Source organism: Eschrichtius robustus, chromosome 15 (genome assembly GCF_028021215.1).
Source record: "Eschrichtius robustus isolate mEscRob2 chromosome 15, mEscRob2.pri, whole genome shotgun sequence".
In the NCBI taxonomy this organism is placed as follows: Eukaryota; Metazoa; Chordata; class Mammalia; order Artiodactyla; family Eschrichtiidae; genus Eschrichtius; species Eschrichtius robustus.
Genome location: NC_090838.1, coordinates 94158116 through 94184328, shown reverse-complemented (window position 1 = coordinate 94184328; position 26213 = coordinate 94158116). Strand labels below are relative to the sequence as shown.

Genomic DNA, 26213 nt, shown 5'->3' with positions numbered 1-26213 from the left:
AAAGTGAATCAGTTATACATATACATATGTTCCCATATCTCTTCCCCCTTGCATCTCCCTCCCTCCCATCCTCCTTATCCCACCGTTTCTCTTTATGGCTGAGTAATATTTCACTGTATATATGTGCCACATCTTCTTTATCCATTCATCTGTCGATGGACACTTAGGTTGCGTCCACGTCCTGGCTATTGTAAATAGTGCTGTAGTGAACACCGTGGTACATGACTCTGTTTGAATTATGGTTTTCTCAGGGTATATGCCCAGGAGTGGGATTGCTGGGTGGTATGGTGGCTCTATTTTTAGTTCTTTAAGGAACCTCCATACTGTTCTCCATAGTGGCTGTATCAATTTACATTCCCACCAACAGTGCAAGAGGGTTCATTTTTCTCCACACCCTCTCCAGCATTTACTGTTTGTACATTTTTTGTTGATGGCCATTCTGACCGGTGTGAGGTGACACCTCGTTGTAGCTTTGATTTGCATTTCTCTAATTAGTGATGCTGAGCATCCTTTCATGTGTTTGTTGGCAATCTGTATGTCTTCTTTGGAGAAATGTCTGTTTAGGTCTTCTGCCCATTTTTGGATTGGGTTGTTGTTTTGATATTGAGCTACATGTAAACTCCTCATTTTTAAAAGAAAGACGTTCCAGCCGATCAGAAGGAAAAAGGCACGGGGTCTGGACTTCATTGGTGTTTAGGTAAAGAAGCCGAGAGAACAGTCGGCTTTCAGAGGGAGGCGGTAAAGAACTCCCAACACCTGCCCATCCCCGAGTCCGCCCCGAGCGCTCGGAAGCACAACGCCCACGGCGGCCCACGACTAGCGCTTGGAACCGCGCACGCGCACGCGCCGCCCGCCGGGGCCGCCGCACTGCGCCTGCGGGGCGGGGCGGGGCGGGCGTGGCGCATGCGCGCGGGCCCCGCCGGCAGGAAGCGGGCGCGGGGCGGGGCCTTCGGGCCGCCCCCGCCTCAGCCGCTCAAGGAGCCCAGGGGCCGCAGCGCGCGGCCCGGGATGCTGAGCCAGGCGCTGCTGCGCCTCGCGTCCGCCGTCAGCCGCAGGAGGATGAAGCTGCTGCTGGGCATCGCGCTGCTCGCCTACGTGGCCTGTGAGTGCGCCGGCTATTCCTTCCCGCCCGCGGCCTACTCTCTCCCTCCCTCCGTCTCTCCCTCCCGCTCCGCGCGCGCGGCCGCCGTCCGGACAGGAGGCGCGGACCCTCGGCCCGGCTGCCCCGCCGCACGCGGGGCTGCGGGCAGTGGTTCCCGAGCGTGCCGCGTCGCCGGGCTGGACTAGGGGGTGCGAATGCTGTCGCCTGGCAGAGCCCCCGCGCCGGCTGCCTGCTCTTAGGAAAATTACTCCGCGTTTGGCTGCCGGGCAGCCCAGTGTCGCCGGACCCCGCCGGCCCGCGGCCGAGCCCAGGGGTCCGACGCCCGGGGGTCCCCGCGCCCGGGGTCTTGGCGCCCAGGTTTCTGGACGCCCGGGGGTGCCCCCGCCCAGGTGTCCGCGCCCGGGGTCCTGGCGCCTAGGTGTTCGGATGCCCAGGGGTCTCTGCGCCCAGGACCGGAGGGTGCGGGTGCCGGTCGGCCCAGCACGGAGGCGCAGCGCTGGGGATCCCGGCGCCGCTCCAGTTTGTGTGGTTCTCCCGTCATCACTCACCACGGCTGCCGGACCTAGGGCAGGAGGGGCACTTTGCAGGCAGAGGGTAGACCCTGTGGTTTCTTAGAGGCAGAAGCTGTCCCTTTAAAAAAAAAAATTTATTCGATGGGAATGTATTTTCATTGCTATTAATACTTCCCCAAGTACCAGAATTGGACCAAGTGAGGTCGTTTGAATCCTAGCCACGAGGTGATACACGCTGAAACGAAACACCTGCTCACCGGTTGAGTTACCAAGATCTGACTCCCGAGGTGAGGGGGGCGCGGCAAAGTGATTTCAGTTGAGCTCTAGGAAGATGCGGGTGATTGAGACCCAGCCTGTCTGCTGCAGCCCAGCTGGGGGCAGTTAGTTGGGAGTAGTCTTCAAGGGAGGAAGAACTAGTCTGAAGCTGTGCCAGTCTTGAGTGAGACAGCCGAGAACCCAGGGGAAAGACCGCTTTAAGTTGTGTAACTGTCGTTAGGACAATAATTACCATATCTAAATTGGCTGCGAGCTTCCCCGTCGGTGCGTGAGCCTGTTTCATTGTCTCCTGTAACTATCTCAGCAATCCTAGGAAATAGGTACTGTCGTTATTCCCATTCTAGAGGTGAGTCTGTTAAGGCCAAGAAAAATCGGGCAAATTTACTGATGACCACACAGATGATAAGCTGTGGAGACCAAGACCTGAGCCCGGCAAGGCCGGGGAGCTGGGGCTGGAACCCAGGTCTGCAGCAGGCTCCATGTCGATTTTGGGTCCTCTGAAGCTAGGGGGTTGTGGGATGTCATTCACCATTCTGTAGACCAGGAGATCCTACTGAGCCCTAACCTTTGTCCGTCCAGCCCTTTCTGCTGCGTGTCCCTCTGCTTAGTCCCCGAGGACCCCAAGGAGTGCAAAACACCTGGGCAGTGTTTCTCAAACTGCTCTGTGTCAGAGTCATCTGGAGGGTTTTCAGAACCCAGGTTGCCGCCTCTCCCCTCAAGTTTCTGATTCAGTAGGTCTGGGGTGTGGCCCAGCCGTTTGCGTTTCTAATAGCTTCACCTCAGATGCTGTTGGTGTGGTCTGGGGACCCCACTTTAGAACCTGTGGCCTAAGCAGGTGAGTTGAGTTGGCCACGAATTAGATGCTCGCCCAAATGAGGGTTAAATTACGAACAGGTAGGAAGGGAGGGCGGGAATGCACGAGGGCTTGAGCTGGGAAGTGAAGTGTGTGTAGGAGTGACTAGGCAGGCGGAGGAGGGGTGGGTTCCGAAGGAGCAGCATGTGCAGAGGTCCTGTGGCGGCCGAGAGCAGGGCGTGTCCTCAGAATGTGGAGAACCGCGGTGTGGCTGGAGTATGGACACGAAGTGGCGACGAGGCTGCCCTGGCAGGCGGGCTGGAGCAGGCAGGCCTGGCGGAGGCCTCGTGCCCGACGTGGGTGAGTTTAGCTGTGAGGTTTTAGACTAGGGTGGAGGCAGTGCTGGTAACAAGCAGGGATGGTAAGTCCCGGACACTTCGCAGGGGAAAGCATGACATTGTGGCTGCCGGCTGAGAGCACCCGAGAACATGGAAGGCGTCCGTGAGCCACGATGCCTGTGACGTCCAGTCTCTGCTCTCCTTGTTAATAATCTTTCCCTTTTGTTTGAGAAAACGCCCCTGCTCCCGGGTGACACACAGCCCCTCCTGGAAATGCTCTTGTGCCCGTGCGGGCCCAGCGTCCTTGCTGGCACATAATTCTTCGGTCCAGGCCCAGGGGCTGAGCATGGGCCAGCTTGCACTGCACTGAGGTTCTTCTCCATGCATGTGTTTTCTTCTCGGTAACGGGGATTTCAGCCCTTGTAGCACTTAGATCAGTGCTGTTAGCTCCTTGGAAGAGCTCAGAGGTCTGAAAGTCATGCCAACCTGCTAGGTAGATCCCTAGGCAGAGACTCAGCTGGAATTACTTTTAGTGTTTTTGACAGGGCTAGAGTTAAAGTCAAATAGCCTTTGCCGGGTTTGTTGGTGTCCCCAGGCACTGTTTTCCTCTCCCCGGAGGCAAGCACTTCATTTCTTTGAGCTGATGATTTTGGTGTTTGTCCTTGCGTAGAATTCTAGATACTACCTAGTGGCTCTCTTCTTTAGAAGACGATTGTTTATTCTCCTCGCTTTCCCCCCACCAACCCACGCAGATGCGGTGTGATTTTAAGGAGCTCAGCGCTTAGTGTTTATGCGCACGACTAAATGTTGTTCACCTGAGCCCTGTGAACGGCACCTTTTCTTTTTCCCGGAGCTAATGACTCCGCTCTCCAGGCCCTATGCTTGTTGGACTGCAAGCTTTGTCGCTCATGTCTTTCTCCCCCAAGACACTGAGCAGCCTCCCGAGCTCCCTGAGGAGGGGCCTTCGGACCTCGTGGCCCTGCCCTCAGCCCCGTTGGCCTGGAGATGCTGTCCCCTGACTGCCACCGCCTCATTTCAGCTGGAGCTCACGGGAGGAGCATTGGGAGGCGTTGGCCGTGTCTTTTCTGTCTTCACATGTACTTGACAGGTGGGCGGTGAGGCCCCATCCCTTCTGGGTCCTGGTGCCGAGGCTCGAGCCAGCTCCCGTCTCTCTGTGACTTGGTTTTTCCGGGAGATCCCAGGCCCTGCCCTTCTCCTGCCCCCGGCGCCATCCTCCACGGCACGCCTCGGCTCGGCCCCTCCGCACTCGGGTGTGCCCCGAGTGTGCATTTGTGGACGTGCGGTTGATACCTGGCCTCCTTCAGGACCACCGTGCTCGGCATGTTGAGCCCCCTCCCAGAGTGAGGCCTCCGTGCCGCAGGGGGTCAGGGGCACCTGCGTGCCCACCCACCCGCCCAGGGGTGCGCGCCGGCTGGTGACGTGTGCCCACGTGCCAGGTGCTTCCAAGCCTGGCCGCCCAGGAGCCTCGCTCTGCGGTTCTGGGAACCTTCCGAACTGTCCTTTGGAGCGTTACCCCGCCGTGTGGGGTGGCCTGGTCTAGTCCTCTTCCTTTCGTCTCTTCTGTCATTTTAGACTTTTCCCTACTTTTTGGAAACTTTGTCATCTAACTCTTTTAGTGATTGAGAACATTTATGTTTGCTACCATGTTTTGTTTATGAGTGTTCTCTTTCTCCCTGAATTTAAAAAACCAAAGAGCGTGGTCTTTGTGTCAGGGTCTCCTCTGCACGGTGGTCGTTGGCTCACTTTTCTTCCCCTGGAGAGTCTCTTCCCCCGGTGGCTTCCTTTCTCCTTGGAGGCTTTCCCGGGACGCTGGGCCGTCTGCTCTGTTTGCACGATCGGTCCTGGGCGGGTGGGGGGCCCCGGCTGCCCCATGGACCCTCAGCTGCCTCACTGGTTGGTGGAGCGCTCAGCATCCTCCGGGCGGCGGTGCCGGCTCTCCCGGGCATGGCAGGGCTGCGGGGCTGAGCCGTACCCTGATCGTCCCCCAGCTGACGGGGCCCCGTGCCGCAGACCCTCTGCCCTCCCCTCTGCAGAGATGGGACCGTGGTGGGGGGGCTGGAGCCGGCAGGGTGCCCCACGTCTGTGTGCAGCGGGCAGGGCCCTTCTCCAGCCTCCTCCACGCGACCCGCCCCCGGCTCCCCGTTCTCCTGGTTCCTCTGCCCTCTTCCTTCTTCTCCACCTCCCAGAAGCACTTGTCCCCATCCCTCTGTGCACCTTGGTTTATACCCGAAACGACAGAACAAAGGCGAAGCTTGCTTGCTGACGTTTCAGAGGCACTCCTTCAGCTCTTGAAATCCCGGGCTGTGACAGCAACAGCGCTCACTTAGTTTTGGGTGTGTCCTGGGTTTTGTTGGGAGGACACTGTATTTGTGGTGCTTTCCTCTCCTGTCCCTGTTATTCCACCAAAAAGACGCTAAATCACCCCTGAAAACCACGTGCAAGCATGTTTTACATGTGTTAGCTCTGCACGTGTGATAACAGACATCAAGTTTCTCTGAGCTGGGACTTTTGTGAGAGTAGTTTTGCCCTTGGTCTGATGAGCCCTCCATAATTGGCGATCGTTAAGTCGCTCAGCAGACAGGTGATGGTGATGCCAGTGGGCTCCTGGGGGAAAAGAGAGGAAAAAAGGGGAAAACAGGCAAACTTGTTTAAGTGGTGCTTCCAGATTCCCCTGAGCCCAGCGGTCACTATGCTTGTTACTGCAGGTTCCCAGGGTCCCCCCAGACCCAGGAATAGGAGCCTAGAATCTCCCCCCACCTTCTTGGTGGCCGGGAGGGGCAACCTGGAAATTGTTTTGACCCTCGACATCTACTGTAAGAGTTTCCACACCTAATTTCTGTTGTATTGAAAAAATAATTCAGCAAGCACCCAAATAACCCTCGGCCTACATATGCCAGTTCTTTTTTTCCCCACATTTGCTCATTCTTTTCATTTTTACATATACTTCTTTGTTGAAATATTTGAAAGTTGTAGACATAGTAATACTTCATGTTTAAATACTTCAACATGTGTCTCCTAAGATCTGCATTTTCTATGTAATCTGAGCACCATTATCATAGTCTAAAAATTAACAATAAATAGTATCATCTGATATGCAGTCCATATTTGAATTCCCTCCGCCCGCCCCCGTGGTACCATAAATGTCCTTACAGCCTTTTCTGTTTTTTTGTTTTTTTGTTTTTTTTTAATCTAGGATCCCGTCAGGGTTTACACATCGCTGTTACGCCTCTAACTCTTGTTTTTTCATGACATTTACCTTTTAAAAGCACAGGCTGTTTGTCCTTTAGAAACGTCCAGCCTTCTGGACTTATCTGATTGTTTCCTCAGGATTAAATTCAGGTAAATATTTTTATGATAACGCTGGTCGATTTGCATTACATCAGGCTTGTCCACTGTCAGTGCTGAGTTTGATGCCGGGAGGGGCTGGCTGCCGGCCACTTGATTTCCAGGATCCGTTTTCCCAGGACCCAGCCAGGGGTTCCCGGAGACTTACAAGCCAGTGCGCTCCGCATCCATGCCAGTCCTCGCCTGGGTCAGGTTTATATTGGGGATCACAAAAACGACACTTTCGAATTCTGTAAATCCTCCTCTGTTTATTAACTGGCGTTCTTCTGGACACAGAGACCGAGGCCTGCCCCTCTCCCTCCCCCTCCCCCTCTCCCTCTCCCTCCCTCTCTTTCTCTCTCTCTCCCCCTCTCTCTCCCTCTCTCTCTCCCCCTCTCTCTCCCTCTCTCTCTCTCTTTCTCCCTCCCTCCCTCTCTCCCTCCCTCCCTCCCTCCCTCTCTCTCTCTCTCCCTCCCTCCCTCTCTCTCTCTCTCTCTCCCTCCCTCTCTCCCTCCCTCTCTCTCTCTCTGTTAGCTTTCTGGGGGCTGCTGTAATAAATTGCTAGGAACTAGGCGGCTTTAAAACAAGGGAAATTGATTCTCCCACGATTCTGGGGGCCGGAGTCAGAAGTCGAGGTGTCGGCAGGGCCGCCGTGGTCCCCTGAAGGCGACTTCAGGCTGCGGGTGCTTCATTCCCGGTGCTGGTCCCGTGGCCCCTCCCCTGCTGTCTGTCAGGTCCCTCTGTCCCTTATAAGGTCACTGGTCACGGGATCGAGGGCTCAGCTGGATAATCTGAGGTGGTCTTCTGGTCTCAAGATCCTTAATTACACCTGCTAAGACCCTTTTTCCAAGTAAGGTCAGATTCCCAGGTTCTCGGAATTAGGATGTGAACATATTTTGAGGACCACCATCAATATTTACCCCTCTTTTTTTTTTTTTTTAAGTCACTAAGGACTAGAGGTTCTCTCTATCTTTGAGCACTTCCTTGATCTCCAGATGCTCCAGGCTCATCTTGTGTTTTCTGTGCCCCAAACCTGGAATCAGCCATTTCTCCAAGGAGCCCTGCTTCCTTTCAGTGGAGAGCGTGCATTAGAACTCGGGGTCTGAGCACTCACTGAGGTGTCCTTGCTTCCAGCTCTTGCAGTGGACAGAGCCAGGACAGGTACGAATTTTTTCCAGTTGTGAGTTTATGCCGATGCCCCCAGTTTAAATCATAATGGGGTTCTTCCTCCCCTGCCCACTTCCCATATTGCTATTTCCTCCCTCCCACTATGAAAATCTTGTTTCTGACATCAGGAAAAACTCATTTGCTCTGTACTACCAGCCATACCAGTTTCAGAATCATTGCCTCATTACCAGTACCAAGGACAAGCTTAAGAAAATTCAGAATTTCTCTGTAGTTCTTTTTGTCCTTAGAATCTCTCTCGCTCAGGGGGTACAGTTATTGTGTTCAAAAGCTCCGTGAAACATGTTTTTCTGTGCCTGATACAAGTCAGGTTTATTTTTTTTTCTGTTTGTGTTCCGTTTATTTTAGGATTTATTTTTTCTTTCTGATTGTTAAAGTGTGTAAGCCATTTCCATGGTTCAGAAGTCATACTGAATAAAAAGCTATGTGCAGACGTGTCTTGCTGCAATCCCTGGCCTCCGCCCTCTTCCCACTGTCATTAGTCCATTTTATGCATCTTTGGTTTCTTTTTGCAAATCCAGGCATTAGGCTGTGTGTATACACACACCTGCTACTCATTGTTACCAGAAGGTAGTGAATCACGTAGACTATCTTGCCCTCTTTTCCTTTCCTGCACAGTATTTCCCGGAAGGCTCTGGTATCAGCGTATGGAGCTCACCTTTGCTCTGTGTGTCTCTCCTGTGTGTGTGCCCTGCGTTCTCCGTGACCAGGCTCCTGAGCAAAGCATTTTCCTTGTCTCAGATACTCTGCTCTTGCAAGTACTGCTGCAGTGAGTAAGCTTGTGCGTGTGGTCCCCCGAGCCATGCCCCAGAACAGCTGTCTTCCCCACACCCCCATCAGAGCTTGTGGACAACTCACCAGGCAGAAGTGGTCTCTCCTGCTTCGGTGTGCGTCCTCTACATAGGAGTGACGTTAAGCATCTTTTCAAGTGTTGAAGGATGCTAATGTATCTTTTTCCGAGAACTGTTCAGCTTTTGCCCATTTTTCTGTTGAGTTTTTGGTCGTCTTTCCCCTCATTTTTAAGAGCTCTTAACACATCGGCGGTGTTAACTGTCCTTTGTGAGGTAGGCTGCAGCCGTTTTCTCACGCCTCAAGTGGTTCCGAGGAAGATATCTGTGGTCTTGGTCCCCGTTCCTGGCACAGAGCTCCTAAAACCCTTGGGGTTTCCTGAGCCATAGGGGTGTCTTCTGTTGTTCCTAAGATGCCCCTTTTGATCACCCCGAGTTTTTGCCTGGGGGTGACTCAGGGTGGGCCCTAGTTTGGCCTGGGATGGGGCAGGTCACTGTCAGCCTCAACCCCCCACCACCTCCGGGAAGGGGGTTGGGGGCTGGAGATGGAGCTTTGTAAAAAGTCCTCAACAGTGAGGTCTGACGCGCCCCTCGGTGGGTGAGGAGCTGGGTGGGTGGTGCCCGGAGAGGCCGTGGAGGCTCTGGTCCCTCCGAGACTATCCATTCGTCTGTTCCTGAGCTGCGTCCTTCCTGATAAGCCGGTCGTCATAAGGAGACTGTCCCTCTGAGTCCTGTGAGCCTTTCTAGCAAATTATCAAACCCAGGGAGGGGGTCGTGGAGCCCTGACTTGCAGCCAGTTGGTTGGTCGGAAGCACAGGAGGCCCCGGGCCTGGTGGGGTGAAGTGCGCTGTCCTGTGGGCCTGAGCCCCTCACCTGCGGGGTCAGCGCTTGGGGCAGGTCGTTAGCGTCCAGGGGGCCGGAGAGCTGGTTGGTGGTGTGGAAACCCCGCACGCTGGGGTCAGCGGTGTTCTGGGGGTGGAAACAGATCTTAGGATGATTTTTCCGTTTCCCCACGTGGTTCTTAAGAACGTGGTCCAGGTGTTTGGAGGGAGGTGAGAGGCCTGGGCTGTGAGGGGTGCGGTGCCCTGGAGGCCTGGGGGTCAGCGGGTTGGGAGGTGCACGGGGTTGGACCCTGGAGCCCAGGGCGGAGGTGACAGGCGCAGGGACTGGGGGCCCTCGGGGCCAGGAGGCAGGGCTGGAGGTCTGACCCGGTGGGAACCCTTCAGCGAGAGGAGCTGCCGTCGGAGGAGAGCCGTGCAGCTGAGGAGCCAGGATGTGATCCACCTGCTCCAGATGTTCAGACTCGGGGCCAAACGCCGCCTGCGTTGCCCCCGGGCCTGTGGCTGAGTGTCGCCGGCAGCTGTGCACCCTCCTGGGCTCCTGCCTGCCGGGAGTGGGCTGGCAGGTGTGAGCCTGGTGGGATGGGGGGGGAGCCCTGGGGGGCACGGGCGGGGTGTCCCGTGGGGCTGGCTTCGGGGGTGCGCCCCACGGAACCCCGCACGCTGGAACTTCCGTGTGTGCGTACACGTCTCCCTTCATCCTCTTCCGTTTTCTGCCTTTGTCCGTGTTGTGATGAACATAATACGATACGTGTAGTACACGTGGGGCACGCACTCCAGAGTTCTTGATCACTGGAGTGGGCGATGGGAGTGGTTTGGAGACTTGGAATCCGGAGCAGGAGCGGGACGAGGACGAGTCACCTGGAGAGAAGGCAGGAGTGCCTCGTGGGAGGGCGGACATGGAAGCACAGCCACGCGCGTCCTGCGGTGGCCAGAGCCTGACGAGGGGGGCCGGCACGGGACCGGGGACGTGGGCTAGAGGGACTCGCTGGGGGAGGAGCCGCGAGGGTCTGCCGGCCACCTGGGGCGAGGGGGGCATCCAGAGCTGTGCCCGTCACAGAGGGAGAGGCGGGAGGGCTCTTGACATCAGTTTGGTTTTTATTTTAGTTTAATTTTTATTTTATATCGGAGTACAGTTGATTTACAATACTGTGTTAGTTTCAGGTGTACAACCAAGTGATTCAGTTATACATATATCCTTTTCAGATTCTTTTCCATTGTAGGTTATTACAAGGTATCGAATATAGTCCCCTGTGCCATACAGTAGGTCCTTGTTGGTTACCTATTTTGCATACAGTAGTGTGTATATGTTCATCCCAAACTCCTAATTTATCCCTCCCTCCCTTCCCCCTTTGGTAACTAAGTTTATTTTGTATGTCTGAGAGTCTGTTTCTGTTTTGTGAAGAAGTTGTTTAACGGTTGTCACACGGAGCCTTCGGAGGCCTTGAGCAGGGAGGGGAACAGAGGTGGGCTCTCAGCTTGCGGGGAGATTGGCCGGAGCACTTGTTAAACCCCGATGGCTCCCCACCCCCTGAGTTTCTGATTGGGGAGCCCTGTTGGGGCCTGAGAATCTGCATTTCCAACGGGCTCCTGGGGAAACGCTGTGTAGCTCTGGTCCGAATGAGCTTCTGCCCTGTCTACCTCGAGGGTCCCGGGGGCTGGGGGCTGTCCCCTCTCCAGGCTGCTCAAACAGCGGGAGTCCTCGAGATGACAGTTGGGTTTGGGGTCTCTACTGACTGACCGGCTCGGGGATCTCATTGGTCACCCTGCACTTTGCAAGCGTGGTGCTGCCCTACCTGGATGGAGGTAACACTTTGGCTCCCTTGCAGACCTGAGGGAACTTATTTCAGACTTTCTCCCTGCCGGCTGTGGAAATTGCAGTAATACCAGAGCCTAGAAAGGCCTTTCTCATGTTTCTCAGGTTGTCTTCTGCATAAATACACCTGCATGAAGTTTTAAACGTGTGTCTAGTGTGAACAAACAGAAATGGATTCTACTAAGTTTCTCATCTCAGTTAATTGACATTTTTACATGTAAAGACTTTCTAAAGGGACCGATGTTATCTACAACGCCCACGGTTTCTTGCGTTTTTAACCACTTCGGGGCAAAAATTTTTCCCATGGAAATGTTGGGGCAGCTTTCTTAGGAAAGTCTCTGGGAAGGAGTGAGTCACTTAAAGGTGTTCTTTGCCGAATTTTGGGACCCGCCAGCTGGGACTCTGGAGGCTGCAGGGTGGGGAGCTGGAGGGCTTGTGCTGGGGCTCGTCCCGGAGGCCGTCCTGGAGGAGGCGTCTTGGGAGGGATGCAGGGCTGGTGCAGGGCCTCCGCGCATGGCCTGGGAAGGACGCCAGCCGCAAGCCTGCTGGGGGTCCCCAGACCGCCTCATCTGGGCAGCTTCCATTCTGTGTAATGGCTGGCACGAACGCAGGCCCGGCCGGCTGGGCAGGGTTCCGGGCCAGCTCTCCTCAGGTCGGGGGACAGGAGGGCTCCCCGTTCCGTGGCTGCTGCCCTTCGTGTGTGATGCTGCCTGACCCTCAGCACCTGATAGTTTTAGGGAGACCTGGAGGCGGGGAAGCCCTCCTCTGACAGCCCCCTGCCTTATCTGGAGAATTTTAAACAGAATAGTATCTTCTGATGTGAACCCTCTGATCGGTTTAGGATGCGTTTCCTTGTCTGCTTTGAAGGCCTTCAGTTGAGCCACCGCGGGGTCTATATCTGTTCCTCGGGGGCCGGAGTTGTCAGGGTTCGTGGGAGGTGAGCAGGGCTCCTCTTTCCTGGGCGCGTTTGATGCTGTGATCACACAAGGCAGGCAGCCTGCGTGGTAGGGATGGGGGCCCCTGGGACCTCAGCCACCCTTTCTGCCCAGGCGGGAGGAACTTTGCCCGGATCCTGGGTCGATGGGAGATTAAAGCACCTGTCTCTGCTCTGGTTCTGGTTGTTTCGCTGCGTGACCGACCACTTCAGGACTTGCTGGCACAGAGCAGCGGCTGTTTCACCACGCTCATGGGTCTGTGGGGTGGGAATTCGAAAAGCAGAGTCTGTTCTCTGGTGACGTCTAGCCTGACGGTCGGGACTCACACAGCGGGGCTGGAGGGTCCCCTTCCCGGAGACTCGGCTGGCAAGTCTGCCCCTGAGGACAGCTCGGCCGGCGTGGTTGACCTGTCTGCCCTCGGGTGGTCGTGGTCCTGCCGGGTGGCCCTGGGCTGCAGGATCCGGTGTTTCAGCAACCGAGGCCCACGTGCACGCTGGTTCTGACCGGCTGCCCAGACTGCGGGGAGGGCCAGGACCCCTCCTCTGATGGGATGTGTCAGCTGTGGCACCAGGGAGGGTCTCGCTCTCTGAACGTCACGCTGACGCTGCAGAGTGCGGCGGACGGGCTGGGCCTGGCCTCTGCTGAGCCCCGTCTCGGGACCCGAGAGGAGCACGGGTGGCCGGGGGAAGGCACCCGCCCTGCGGCGTCCTAGAACTTGCTCTGCAGACGGTGCGTGGTTGGGATGAGCCCAGGAGCCTGGGCGGTACGGGTTTCCATTGTGGATCCGCCTCTGGATGAAGCGTTTCTTACCTGCGCAGGTGGCGCATCTTCCTCGGTCAGTGGGCTGCGTGGCCCTGAGGATTTCACGAGGCCTCGATGCTCAGTTTGGGTTTGATCACGTGCCCCACGGGCGTCTGGGGGGAATGAGCTTAGCAGCCGGTTTGGGGACAACAAGGCGCCTGTCTCGTGGGAGTGGGGATGAGCCCGGGCCCTAGACGGGCCACGCAGGCCTGGGAACGAGGCCCCCGCATGGCCCGGTCACACGGCTGTGGGGTGACCTGACAGGTCACAGGTGCTCCTCTTGTCTCTGGTCTTCAGCTGTGACGTGGGAGTGACAGCGTGACCTCGGGCTTGGAAACAGTGAGCCCGGAAGGCCCCTGGGGTGATTCCAGCGCCACCGAGTCCCTGCGCCACCTCGGCCTTGTCCCGAGACCCAGGCTGGGGCTGCCGGCCTCCTGCTCCAGACCTCCGTTCCTGCCCCCCCCCCGTTAGACACCTCTCCCCGTCACCGTGGGATGGAGGGGGAGCCGAGAGCGCGCTTGGCCCAGCCGTTATCCCTCCCCCAGCCGCCCCCCAGCTCTTACCCTGTGACAACACCCATGTCCCACCCACCCTGACCTCCCGGCCCATCCTGACGCCCCGTCCTCTGCTTTCAGCTCACTTCTCCCCTGCCCGTCTGCCCCTCACACCCTGCTTCCTCTGGTGCTGAAACCCTGCTGCCTTCACCACACTGAGTGATGCTGGTCACCTGCTAACCACGGGCCAGCTACCAAAGGGGAAGCAGTGGTGCCTGCATTCAGTTCATGGGCAGAATCCTCGGGGGAGCTTGTCGGGAACACAGCCCCTGAGGCCCACCCTGACCTGCAGCCTCATCTTCCCTCCCCAGGGACCTCTGCTGCCCTCTCCTCCCAGGGCATCCATCTCCTTCTGAGCCCAGAAGGTGGCTCTGCTTCTGAAGATAAAAAGGACTAAGCAAGTGATGTTTGTAAGAAAGGAAGAACATTCCCTGACCTCCGTCTGGCTGGTTTTGGTGCCTGGCCTGCCCGTGCTTGGTGCTTTGAGTGTGAATAAGGAAACTCCTGCCCTTGCAGGGAGACCCACCGTAAGCCGCCAGTGAAAAAGAGGGGTGCCGTGGTCACCATGGCAGCACAGGGGGCCACAGCATCCCCTGCGGCAGGGAGGGGGGGAGGGGCTGTCCCGAAAATGGAGTGCCCAGGCGAGGTGCCCAGAGACCCCTGTAAATGGAGCTGAAGTGGTGAGGAGGTGCCGAGTCCCGTGGGAGCAGGGGCTGCAAGGAGGTCCGCTGGTGAGGAGAGGGGAGGGGGTCACGAAGCCCTGGGCTGGGCGGGGAGGAGCAGCTGGGGAGGAGGGTGCGTGTCCAGGTGCCCGCGGAGGGGCATTACCCGCCCACGGTCCTTATTTTCCGTTTGTAAAGGGCGGGGAAGCTCCTGCGGTGGGCGTCTTCCCCAGCAGATCCCAGGGCCACCCGCGCTTCCCAAGGGAGAGACGATGAAGCAGAGCCCTGGTGGGGCAGGGGGGGATGACTCGGGAGGCCGTGTGTCTACTTCCCGGGAGGGATGGCAGCCTTACCTGCTCTCAAGTGGTCTAAGTGACCACAGGAGGACCGAGAAATGTCTCCAAAATAGACATTGTAAACAGATTCAAGAAGAGGTTAAGAAGGAGAAAATGGAATGAACTAATAACCGTGGGATGATTTGAGAAGATGGTCAAAAGGCTGTCACCACTCGGAAGGCAACTTAGGGCGCGGGTCATTCTCGCGTGCAGTTAGTTCCCTGGCACAGAAAGAGGGGGTCGCTTCTGGGCTGTTTTGATGAGGAGCTAATCCTAAAGCCAGAATGAGACAAGGTACTCATTTCAGGTCCCCAGTGAAGACAAGTGTCCCAGGGTCTGCACCTCCTGGTTCACGGGCACCTGGCATCCCAGGTGAGCAGTGACCCAGATAGAGACCGGGGACAGGGGGCATGCAGCTTGGCAGGGGCTCAAGAATCTTTTCCCTCCTTTTTACAAAGCAAGGTAGGCACATAGATACAAGGAAAAAATAGTCAACGTCAGCACTTGAACTCAGTATTTTGGTGTCTTCAGACGGTCTTTTTTTTTCTGTGCAATTTTTAGTAGCAGATATATTTTCTTGTCTGGGGCTGTCACACCTGCATTATCACGTTGCAGCATGGTTTCGTTGCCGTATTTTTATTGAGATGTAATTGACATATAACGTTTTATTAGTTTCAGGTGTACATGTGATGATTCAGTGTGCGTGTGTATTGGGAAATGATCACCATAAGTTTACTTAACATCCGTCACCACACAGTTACAGATTTGTGTGCGTGTGTGATGAGATCTTTGAAGACTCACCGTTTTAGCAGCTTCCTTCAAATACTCAGGACTGTGTTGTTAACTACAGTCACGTGCTGTACACGACATCCCCAGGACTTATGCGCATTTCACACCACCCATCCCTCACCTCCCACCTCCCACGTCTGGCAGCCTTTGATCTGTTCTCTGTACCTGTGAACTTGGGTTTTTGTTGTTTGTTTTTAGATTCTACATGTAAGTGAGATCCTACGGTATTTGTCTTTCTCTGACTTATTTCACTTGGTGTAATGCCTTGAGGATCCAGCAGTGTTGCCGCAGATGGCAGGATTTCCATCTTTTTATGGCTGAATCATATTCCATTGCGTATATACACCACATCTTCTTTACCCATTCATCCGTCAGTGGACACTCAGCTTGCTTCTGTATCCTGGCTATTGTGAATAGTGCTGCAATTAACATAGAGGTACATGTATCCTTTGGAATTAGTGTTCTCATTGCCTTTGGATAAATACCCCGGAGTGGAATTGCTGGATCGTGTGGTAGTTCTGTTTTTAATTTTTTGAGGAACCTCCGTACCGTTTTCCGTAGCGGCTGCACCAGTTTACATTCCCACCAACAGTGAGTGAACCAGGGTTCCCTTTTCTCCACACCCTCACCAACATCTGTTATCGCTTATCTTTTTTGATAATTGTTACAGTCATATTTAATGACTTTATGATTTCATCACGTGAATGGCTATATTATAATTTATATAATAGTTCCCCAATTGTAATGTATTTTGGTTTATTCTTTTTTTTTTTTAATTATAAATAAGGCCGTGACTTGTGAAGGCAGCTTTCTTGTGTGTATACTTATTTCCTGAGGATAATCCTCAAAAGTAAGATCACATGGTCCAAAGGCATAAACATTCTTTGTTTTCTAATGAGTAATGAATACAGTACAGCTTCATTTTAATTTCTCCCATTTCTCGCTTACTTGACACTTTCTACTTATTTATTGCTTATCTTTTTGATCATAGTTTCTTCTTGTATTTGAAGAGGGCTGTGCTTTTATGGTTTCATCATTCCCCTTGTTCACAATGGGGATCTCTTGCAAGGAGCATGGTTTTGGACACTGAGAACTCTGCAGTAAACGTTTATTAGCCCCCCGCTGGGTATCGGCAGATGCAGTGAGAACATGCCTAGGGTCGCCCCTCACCTCAGGGCCTTCCCAAGCTCACAGAATTGCCAGCCCCGGACTCCAGGGTGTGTGTGTGTTTGCTCCCTGCTTTCCCCAGCATCTGGCGGCACCTGAGCACGCCTGGCCTCAGGAGCTGTGCATCACTGGGGGAGTGGTCACGTGGGGGCCGTGTCGGCATGCGGACAGAGCTTTAGCGACACCGTTCTCTGTGGGCGTCTCTCTGTGAGGTACCCTCTGGTCAGTAACTTCAAGTGCGTGTTGTGGTCTAGTGTGTCTGTAAAGTCACCCCTGGTAAAATCCACTGCGGCAGCCGGACTGGTTGAGACGCGGTTACTCAGGTGTCTGCCGTCAAGGAGGTGGCCCAGCAGACGAGGCTGTGATATAGGGGAGCTGGGTGAGGGCTGAGAGAGAGGACGGCCACAGGGTAAGGCCATCCTGTAGCTTCTCTGGGTCTCGGTCTCATCGCCATTTGAGGGGGAGAGGTTGGACTGAGCCCTGGGGTCTCTTTTATTCTTGCAGTTCTTTGATTCCCGTGACTGGCTCTTCCTCAAAGGTTGGGGACGTACTGCGTATCAAAGCACGTGCACCATGGCACTCCAGGCTCCAAAAGGTTATGCCAGAGTTAGGGGTATATAGGGTCATCTTTTCGCTTATGTTTAGTCGCACTTATTATTTTATTTATGTAGGTATGTATGTATGTATGTATTCTTGGCTGCACCGTGCAGCATGCAGGGTCTTAGTGCCCCGACCAGGGATCGAACCTGCACCCCCTGCAGTGGAAGCACGGAGTCCTAACCGCTGGACCGCCAGGGAAGTCCCAGGACTTATTATTTTGAAAGTGTGCATTTTATTGTCTTCGTGAGCTATAGTTTTCATAGGCAACTTTAAGATATTGGTTAAAAATTAATATTGTATTAGTTGGAGAACTTAAATATTGACTTTTCCTTTTTCTTTCTCTTACAGCTATTTGGGGCAACTTGGTTAACATGAGGTAATTGTTTTTAATAACGCGGCTGTTATGTTTGGGTTGAAAGGACACACGTCATTGTTATATATACACCATGATTGAGGACGATGTCAAAGTGGACCTGAGCTTCTTGCTGTTCACACGTCCAGCTCGTCTTCTCTCCTGGGGTGCTCTGGAGGACGCTCTGGTTATCACGCTGACCCAAGTCCAGCTCAGACGTGACGGTGGATCTCGCGGCAGCCGTGGCGGCTCCTTGGTGGTGCCCGCCGCAGGCCTTTCCGGCCTTGTAGACAGAAGAGGGTGGACCTGAGCTTTCAGGCTCCTGAAATGTAAATGGCATTCCTGGGCGGCATGAGCAGAGCACTCAGGGGCACCTTTCCAAAGCCTCTTAGGGAAACCAAGGCTGCCCTCACCCCCAGGAGCAGACCAGTGGATGCTTGAGACCACTGTCCGTCCCGGGGAGGGAGGGCCCGAGGACCTTCTGGCCTGAGTGAGCATTATTTGTGCTGCTCAACAGAGCATGAGGGACACTTGTAAAAGTCCAATCCTTGTGTCAGTGTTCTTAAAAAAAAAAAAAAAAATCAGCGAAAGTAATAAGCATTCACTGTAAAAACAAATTTGGTGCCGTGAGTACAGTTTTACATTTAAAGAAAAATCCCCTCCACTTTGTATTTCTTGGTGTGACAGTCAGAGCAGCAGTGGCATTGTGGTGACAGCAGGTTTGGGAAGTCAGCGCAGCTGCGGGCAGCCGGGGAGGGTAGCTCTGCCCCCCCTGGGCTCTTCACGTCCAGCGGGGCTTGCAGGGCGGCTGGGGCCCTGTTGACCCAGTTCCTCCCACCGGGGCTGGTGTGTGTGTCCTGACAGAGGCCCCTGTGTGTGGCTGGAGGGCTGCTCAGGTCCCATTAAAGGAGCTCTGTCTTTGCACTTGGAAAAACTCCATTTTGCATTAAATCCCAGGAAAGCCCAGCAGAGAAACTTGTACTCCCTATAGACACACTTTCTGCCTCTAAATTAAAATCCCGTGTTGGGTGGAATGTGAAAGTGAGATGGTCCTAGTTTAACAGAAATGCCCCGTAAGGTGTGGTGAGCCTGGGGTACGGGGTAGTTTAACAGAAACACCCCGTAAGGAGGTGGTGAGCCTGGGGTGCGGGGCTGAGGAGCTACCCCCAGCCCCCTCCTCCCCCGCCGGCTGTCTGGTCCCCGGTCTCCCATCCTGGGGGGTGGGTGCCCGGGATGGGTTCTTGGGGAGGAGGGGGGTGACGTGCAGCCTTCGGCTTGTGTTGCGGTGATTTGGTCAGAAATACACCTTGGAGTCACAAAGCCTTTCAATTGGTCTCAGTTTTGTAGTTTTCTACTCAACAGGTCCATCCAGGAAAATGGTGAACTCAAGATTGAAAGCAAGATTGAAGAGGTTAGTCTCTTTTCCAAAGTTTGCTCCTCCTTTTCCTGCTTATTTGTCCACTTCAGTCCCTTTGCTTGCGCTGGTATCTTTATTGTGGCCGCTTGATGTTGACCTTTGATTCTGAAACCATCTCTCAAGAAATCATTCCCTCATTGAAGAAGAGACTTTCTGTTTGTTAGGCTGTGGCCGCACCTCTGTGTCAGCATTTGTCCATTTGTAAAGGTGCAGTGTGTTAAATTCTGCCCTACAGGCAAGATGGATTTACGCTCTTATGTGACTTTTCAGGGGAGCCTTTCCAGGCTTCCTTAGAGGAACGGCAGTGAGAACCTTCCCCAGGGATGGGGGCAGGGGCCGGCCTCCACTCACCTGAGCAGGTGCCAACAGGAAGCACGGCCCGACTCGTTTGCGAGGACCCGGGGACACACAGAGCAGGGCGGGCGTACGAGCGGAGGGGAGGCTGTGGCCTGCCTCACTGAAAGCCGGCAACTCTAGCCCACTTCACACCTTCTGGTTAAAATAATTGCTCGTGTTTTAGTCCAGTGTCGGTGCAGACAGACTGTTGTAATATGGGCTGCGGGAGGGCTGGGGGCCGCTCACTGTGATTTGGAGGCACGTGCCGGTCGTCCTGTGCAGCCCCGGCCCTGGCCCGCGAATGCGGTGGACACACGGCCTGCGAGGCAGGCGCGGTGCTGATGGCAGGCGACACAGCAGAGGCAGCACCCGGGGGTCCTCTCTCTCACCTGAAGAGAAGCGGGGGTGGTGATCGCCTGTTTTCACGAGCCTGAACCACCTTTGACGTTGCCCGTGAGGTCGGGAAGGACAAAGGTGAATTTCCTGAGAGCTTAGGCGTCTCTGGAGTAAGAGATTCCAGCACGCGGTTCAGCATCTCGATTCTAGGATTGTGAGTCACGGGGTCTGACTTAACCTCGAGCTGGAGGTGAATCGTAGAAGGAATTAAAATCTGTTCCACATCACTCCCTGTCCGTCTGGAACATCAGAGTGGGTGAACGTGGCGGAGGACTGGGTTTCTGCTTTAAAACTGATACTGGTTATTTTCGTTTTAGATTGTTGAACCACTAAGAGAGAAAATCAGAGATTTGGAAAAAAGGTATGTGTGCTTTTTCTTCTGTGTCTAAGAAAATACTTATATATTACTGATCTTAGAAGGTCAGTATCTAATGTCAGTTCATCTCAGCTGAGTAATTAACTCTAATTTCAAAGATACAAGGCACCTTGAAGACAGGGACTTTTCCATGAGAACGTCAATTTTTACTCTAAAATTCGGATGCAGTGCTTTTAGATCTTTTTTTCCTTTGGTCATTAAAAACTATTTCTGATGAAAGCTATGGGTTCTCTCTAGAAAAAAAATTTATTTAAATGATTTTTTTTTTAACATCTTTATTGGAGTATAATTGCTTTACAATGCTGTGTTAGTTTCTGCTGTATAACAGAGTGAATCAGCTAAATGCATACGTATATCCCCATATCTCCTCCCTCTTGCGTCTCCCTCCCACCATCCCTATCCCACCCCTCTAGGTGGTCACAAAACACTGAGCTGATCTCCCTGTGCTATGCGGCTGCTTCCCACTAGCTAGCTATTTTACATTTGGTAGTGTATATAAGTCCATGCCACTCTCTCACTTCATCCCAGCTTACCATTCCCCCTCCCCGTGTCCTCAAGTCCATTCTCTATGTCTGAGTCTTTATTCCTGTCTGCCCCTAGGTTCTTCAGAACCTTTTTTTTTTTTTTTTTAGATTCCATATATATGTGTTAGCATTACGGTATTTGTTTTTCTCTTTCTGACTTACTTTACTCTGTATGATAGACCCTAGGTCCATCCACCTCACTACAAGTAACTCAATTTCATTTCTTTTTATGGCTGAATAATACTCCATTGTATATATGTGCCACATCTTCTTTATCCATTCATCTGTCGATGGACACTTCGGTCGCGTCCATGTCCTGGCTATTGTAAATAGTGCTGCAGTGAACATTGTGGTACATGACTCTTTTTGAATGATGGTTTTCTCAGCGTATATGCTCAGTAGTGGGATTGCTGGGTCGTATGGTAGTTCTATTTTTAGTTTTTTAAGGAACCTCTTTACTGTTCTCCATAGTGGCTGTATCAATTAACATTCTCATCAACAGTGCAAGAGGGTTCCCTTTTCTCCACACACTCTCCAGCATTTATTGTTTGTAGATTTTTTGATGACGCCCATTCTGACAGGTGTGAGGTGATACCTCATTGTGGTTTTGATTTGCATTTCTCTAATGATTAGTGATGTTGAGCATCCTTTCATGTGTTTGTTGGCAATCTGTATATCTTCTTTGGAGAAATGTCTATTTAGGTTTTCTGCCCATTTTTGGATTGGGTTGTTTGTTTTTTTGATATTGAGCTGCATGAGCTGCTTGTGTATTTTTGAGATTAATCCTTTGTCAGTTGCTTCGTTTGCAAATATTTTTTCCCATTCTGAGGGTTGTCTTTTCATCTTGTTTGTAGTTTCCTTTGCTTTGCAGAAGCTTTTAAGTTTCATTAGGTCCCATTTGTTTATTGTTTTTATTTACAGTACTCTAGGAAGTGGATCAAAAAAGATCTTGCTGTTATTTATGTCATAGAGTGTTCTGCCTATGTTTTTCTCTAAGAGTTTTATAGTGTCTGGCCTTAACATTTAGGTCTTTAATCCATTTTGAGTTTATTTTTGTGTATGGTATTAGAAATTGTTCTAATTTCATTCTTTTGCATGTAGCTGTCCAGTTTTCCCAGCACCACTTGTTGAAGTGGCTGTCTTTTCTCCATTGTATATTCTTGCCTCCTTTATCAAAGATAAGGTGACCATATGTGCATGGGTTTATCTCTGGGCTTTCTATCCTGTTCCATTGATCTATATTTCTGTTTTTGTGGCAGTACCGTACTGTCTTGATTACTGTAGCTTTGTAGTATAGTCTGAAATCCGGGAGCCTGATTGCTCCAGCTCCATTTTTCTTTCTCAGGATTGCTTTGGCTATTCAGGGTCTTTTGTGCTTCCATACGAATTGTGAAATTTTTTTGTTCTAGTTCTGTGAAAAATGCCATTGGTAGTTTGATAAGGATTGCATTGAATCTGTAGATTGCTTTGGGTAGTATAGTCATTTTCACAATGTTGATTCTTCCAATCCAAGAACATGGTATATCTCTCCATCTGTTTGTATCATCTTGAATTTCTTTCATCAGTGTCTTATAGTTTTCTGCATCCTGGTCTTTTTTCTCCTTAGGTAGGTTTATTCCTAGGTATTTTATTCTTTTTGTTGCAGTGGTAAATGAGAGTGTTTCCTTCATTTCTCTTTCAGATTTTTCATCATTTGTGTATAGGCATGCAAGAGATTTCTGTGCATTAATTTTGTATCCTGCTACTTTACCAAATTCATTGATTAGCTCTAGTAGTTTTCTGGTGGCATCTTTAGGATTCTCTATGTATAGTATCATGTCATCTGCAAACAGTGACAGCTTTACTTCTTTTCCGATTTGGATTCCTTTTATTTCTTTTTCTTCCCTGATTGCTGTGGCTAAAACTTCCAAAACTATGTTGAATAATAGTGGTGAGAGTGGACAATCTTGTATTGTTCCTGATCTTAGAGGAAATTGTTTCAGTTTTCACCATTGAGAACGATTTTGTTTGTGGGTTTGTCATATATGGCCCTTATTATGTTGAGGTAAGTTCCCTTTATGCCTACTTTCTGGAGAGTTTTTATCGTAAATGAGTGTTGAATTTTGTCAAGCTTTTTCTGCATCTGTTGAGATGATCATATGGTTTTTATCCTTCAATTTGTTAATATGGTGTATCACATTGATTTGCATGTATTAAAGAATCCTTGCATTCCTGAGATCAGCCCCACTGGATCATGGTGTATGTTCCTTTTAATGTGCTGTTGGATTCTGTTTGCTAGTATTTTGTTGAGGATTTTTGCATCTGTGTTCATCAGTGATATTGGCCTGTAGTTTTCTTTCTTTGTGACATCTTTGGTTTTGGTATCAGGGTGATGGTGGCCTTGTAGAATGAGTTTGGGATTGTTCCTCCCTCTGCTATATTTTGGAAGAGTTTGAGAAGGATAGGTGTTAGCTTCTCTCTAAATGTTTTAATAGAATTCACCTGTGCAGCCATCTGGTCCTGGGCTTTTGTTTGTTGGCAGATTTTTAATCACAGTTTCTGTTTCAGTGCTGTGATTGGTCTGTTTATATTTTGTATTTCTTCCTGGTTCAGTCTTGGGAGGTTGTGCTTTTCTAAGAATTTGTCCATTTCTTCCAGGTTGTCCATTTTACCAACATATAGTTGCTTGTAGTAATCTCTCATGATCCTTTGTATTTCTGCAGTGTCAGTTGTTACTTGTCCTTTTTCATTTCTAATTCTATCGATTTGAGTCTTCTCCCTTTTTTCCTTTTTCTTTTTTTTTTCTTGATGCGTGGCTAATGGTTTCCAATTTTGTTTATCTTCTCAGAGAACCAGCTTTTAGTTTTATTGATCTTTGCTATTGTTTCCTTCATTTCTTTTTCATTGATTTCTGATCTGATCTTTATGATTTCTTTCCTTTTGCTAACTTTCGGGTTTTTTTGTTCTTCTTTCTCTAATTGCTTTAGGTGTAAGGTTAGGTCGTTTATTTGAGATTTTTCTTGTTTCTTGAGGAAGGATTGTATTGCTATAAACTTCCCTCTTAGAACTGCTTTTGCTGTATCCCATAGGTTTTGGGTCATCGTGTTTTCTTTGTCATTTGTTTCTAGGTATTTTTTGATTTCCTCTTTGATTTCTTCAGTGATCTCTTGGTTATTTAGTAACATATTGTTTAGCCTCCATGTGTTTGTGTTTTTTACGTTTTTTTCCCTGTAATTGATTTCTAATCTCATAGCGTTGTGGTCAGAAAAGATGCTTGATATGATTTCGATTTTCTTAAATTTACTGAGGCTTGATTTGTGACCCAAGATATGGTCTATCCTGGGGAATGTTTCATGAGCACTTGAGAAGAAAGTGTATTCTGTTGTTTTTGGGTGGAATGTCCTATAAATATCAATTAAGTCCATCTTGTTTAATGTATCATTTAAAGCTTGTGTTTCCTTATTTATTTTCATTTTGGATGATCTATCCATTGGTGAAAGTGGGGTGTTAAAGTCCCCTACTATGATTGTGTTACTGTTGATTTCCCCTTTTATGGCTGTTAACATTTGCCTTATGTATTGAGGTGTTCCTGTGTTGGGTGCATAAATATTTACAATTGTTATGTCTTCTTGGATTGATTCCTTGATCATTATGTAGTGTCCTTCTTTGTCTCTTGTAATAGTCTTTATTTTAAAGTCTATTTTGTCTGATATGAGTATTGCTACTTCAGCTTTCTTTTGATTTCCATTTGAACGGAATATCTTTTTCCATCCCCTCACTTTCAGTCTGTATGTGTCCCTGGGTCTGAAGTGGGTCTCTTGTAGGCAGCATATATACGGGTCTGGTTTTTGTATCCATTCAGCCAGTCTGTGTCTTTTGGTTGGAGCATTTAATCCATTCACGTTTAAGGTAATTATCGATATGTATGTTCCTATTACCATTTTCTTAATTGTTTTGGTTTTGTTTTTGTAGGTCTTTTCCTTCTCTTGTGTTTCGTGCCTAGAGAAGTTCCTTTACCATTTGTTGTAAAGGTGGTTTGGTGGTGCTGAATTCTCTTAACTTTTGCTTGTCTGTAAAGGTTTTAATTTCTCCTTCGAATCTGAATGAGATCTTTGCTGGGTAGAGTAATATTGGTTGTAGGTTTTTCCTTTTCATTACTTTAAATATATCCTGCCACTCCCTTCTGGCTTGCAGAGTTTCTGTTGAAAGATCAGCTGTTAACCTTACGGAGATTCCCTTGTATGTTATTTCTTGCTTTTCCCTTGCTGCTTTTAATATTTTTTCTTTGTGTTTACCTGTTGATAGTTTGATTAATATGTGTTTCGGTGTGTTTCTCCATGGATTTATCCTGTATGGGAGTCTCTATGCTTCCTGGACTTGATTGGCTATTTCCTTTCCCATGTTAGGGAAGTTTTCAACTATAATCTGTTCAGATATTTTCTCAGACCCTTTCCTTTTCTCTTCTTCTTCTGGGACCCCTGTAATTCAAATGTTGGTGTGTTTAATATTGTCCTAGAGGTCTCTGAGACTGTCCTCAATTCTTTTCATTCTTTTGTCTTTATTCTGCTCTGTGGTAGTTATTTCCACTATTTTATCTTCCAGCTCACTTATCCGTTCTTCTGCCTCAGTTATTCTGTTATTGGTTCCTTCTAGAGTATTTTTAATTTCTGTTATTGTGTTGTTCATCACTGTTTGTTTGCTCTTTAGTTCTTCTAGATCCTTGTTAAATGTTTCTTGTATTTTCCTCATTCTGTTTCTGAGATTTTGGATCATCTTTACTATCATTACTCTGAATTCTTTTTCAGGTAGGTTGCCTATTTTGTCTTCATTTATTTGGTCTTGTAGGTTTTTACCTTGCTCCTTTGTCTGTGACATATTTTTTTGTCATTTCATTTTTTTTTGTTTTTTATGGGTGGGGCTGTATTCCTGTCTTAGTGGTTGTTTGGCCTGAGGTGTCCAGCACTGGAGTTTGCAGGCAGTTGGATAGAGCTGGGTCTTGGTGCTGAGATGAGATCCTCTGGGAGGCCTCACTCCGATTGTTATTCCCTGGGGTCTGAGGTTCTCTGTTAGTCCAGTGGTTTGGACTCGGAGCTCCCACCACAGGAGCTTGGGCCCAGCCTCTGGCCTGGGAACTGAGATCCCTCAAGCCAGTTGCTGGGGGTTCCTCCCGCCCACTTAGGTGTCTGTGGCCCCCCACTCGTGCCTGGTAGGTGCCCTAGTTGTGTGGAGACACAAAGTTAATTGTTTTTTTTTCAGAAGTCTTCCTGAAGCCCAACCCCAGATCCTGTGGGAAAGCCTTTCCTCGAAGGCCCTTTGTCAGTTTGATTTCTGCAACCTGTGACAATTCAGACAAATGTCCACGTCAGTGTCATTGGTCCCCCCGCCAATAAAACTCGCAAATAGTCTGAATGTTGGCAGAAGGAAGGATGTAGGGGCGTTGAAAGCTTCCTTTCCCAAGCCCTGCGGACTTCTCAGCTCCTGCAGATTCGTGGCACACGGTCTGAGGCTACGTCTGCCCTCTTCTGGCTCCAGCAGGTGGTCAGATGGTTTCTAGCACCTGTTGACCAGTCTCAGAGGATTCCAAAGCAGGAATGCCATTTGTTGGGCCTGGAACCCAGGACCACATGGAAGCACCATGGGATGTTAGGGATGGGGAGCCTGTGATTCGTCCCATTCAGTCATCTGTTTGCTTTTGTCCCCATACTACCAGTACATCGGGAAGTTTCCAGAACTGAGTCCAGGTGAAGCGGCTGGGAGGGAAGAATGGTATTAGATGGTGGACACTCTTACTTGAATCCTTTTCCAGAGGAAGGTCCTGGGTCCTGCTCATGCTTTGTCTTGGCTCCATCTCTGTCTTGGCCTCGGGCACAGGGAGCTCTCCCTTGAGTGTGTGTAGAAAACTCCCAAGTGTCTGGAGTAACAGTTGGGTCTTAAGAGGTTTAAAAAAGAAAAATGAAGACATTCATTCATGAAAGTTTGTATATTTTTTTTCCCCT

The 26213-nt window shown here is 50.7% G+C and overlaps 1 protein-coding gene across 3 annotated transcripts in view; it reads left to right on the top strand.

The window, feature by feature from the left end:
- Positions 1–931: 931 nt before the first annotated feature.
- The window catches only part of UXS1 (UDP-glucuronate decarboxylase 1), a 79818-nt gene continuing 54536 nt past the window's right edge, over positions 932–26213 (top strand). Inside the window, exons 1-4 of one of the 3 annotated variants that reach the window (XM_068564570.1) lie at positions 932–1102; positions 17186–17213; positions 18552–18600; positions 19656–19699. In XM_068564570.1, the coding sequence (XP_068420671.1) occupies positions 1009–1102; positions 17186–17213; positions 18552–18600; positions 19656–19699 (215 nt within the window). In that variant the 5' untranslated portion in view covers positions 932–1008. Of the gene's footprint in view, positions 1103–17185; positions 17214–18536; positions 18601–19655; positions 19700–26213 lie in introns of those variants that run through there. The other 2 variants (XM_068564569.1, XM_068564571.1) reach the window with 2 other exon arrangements.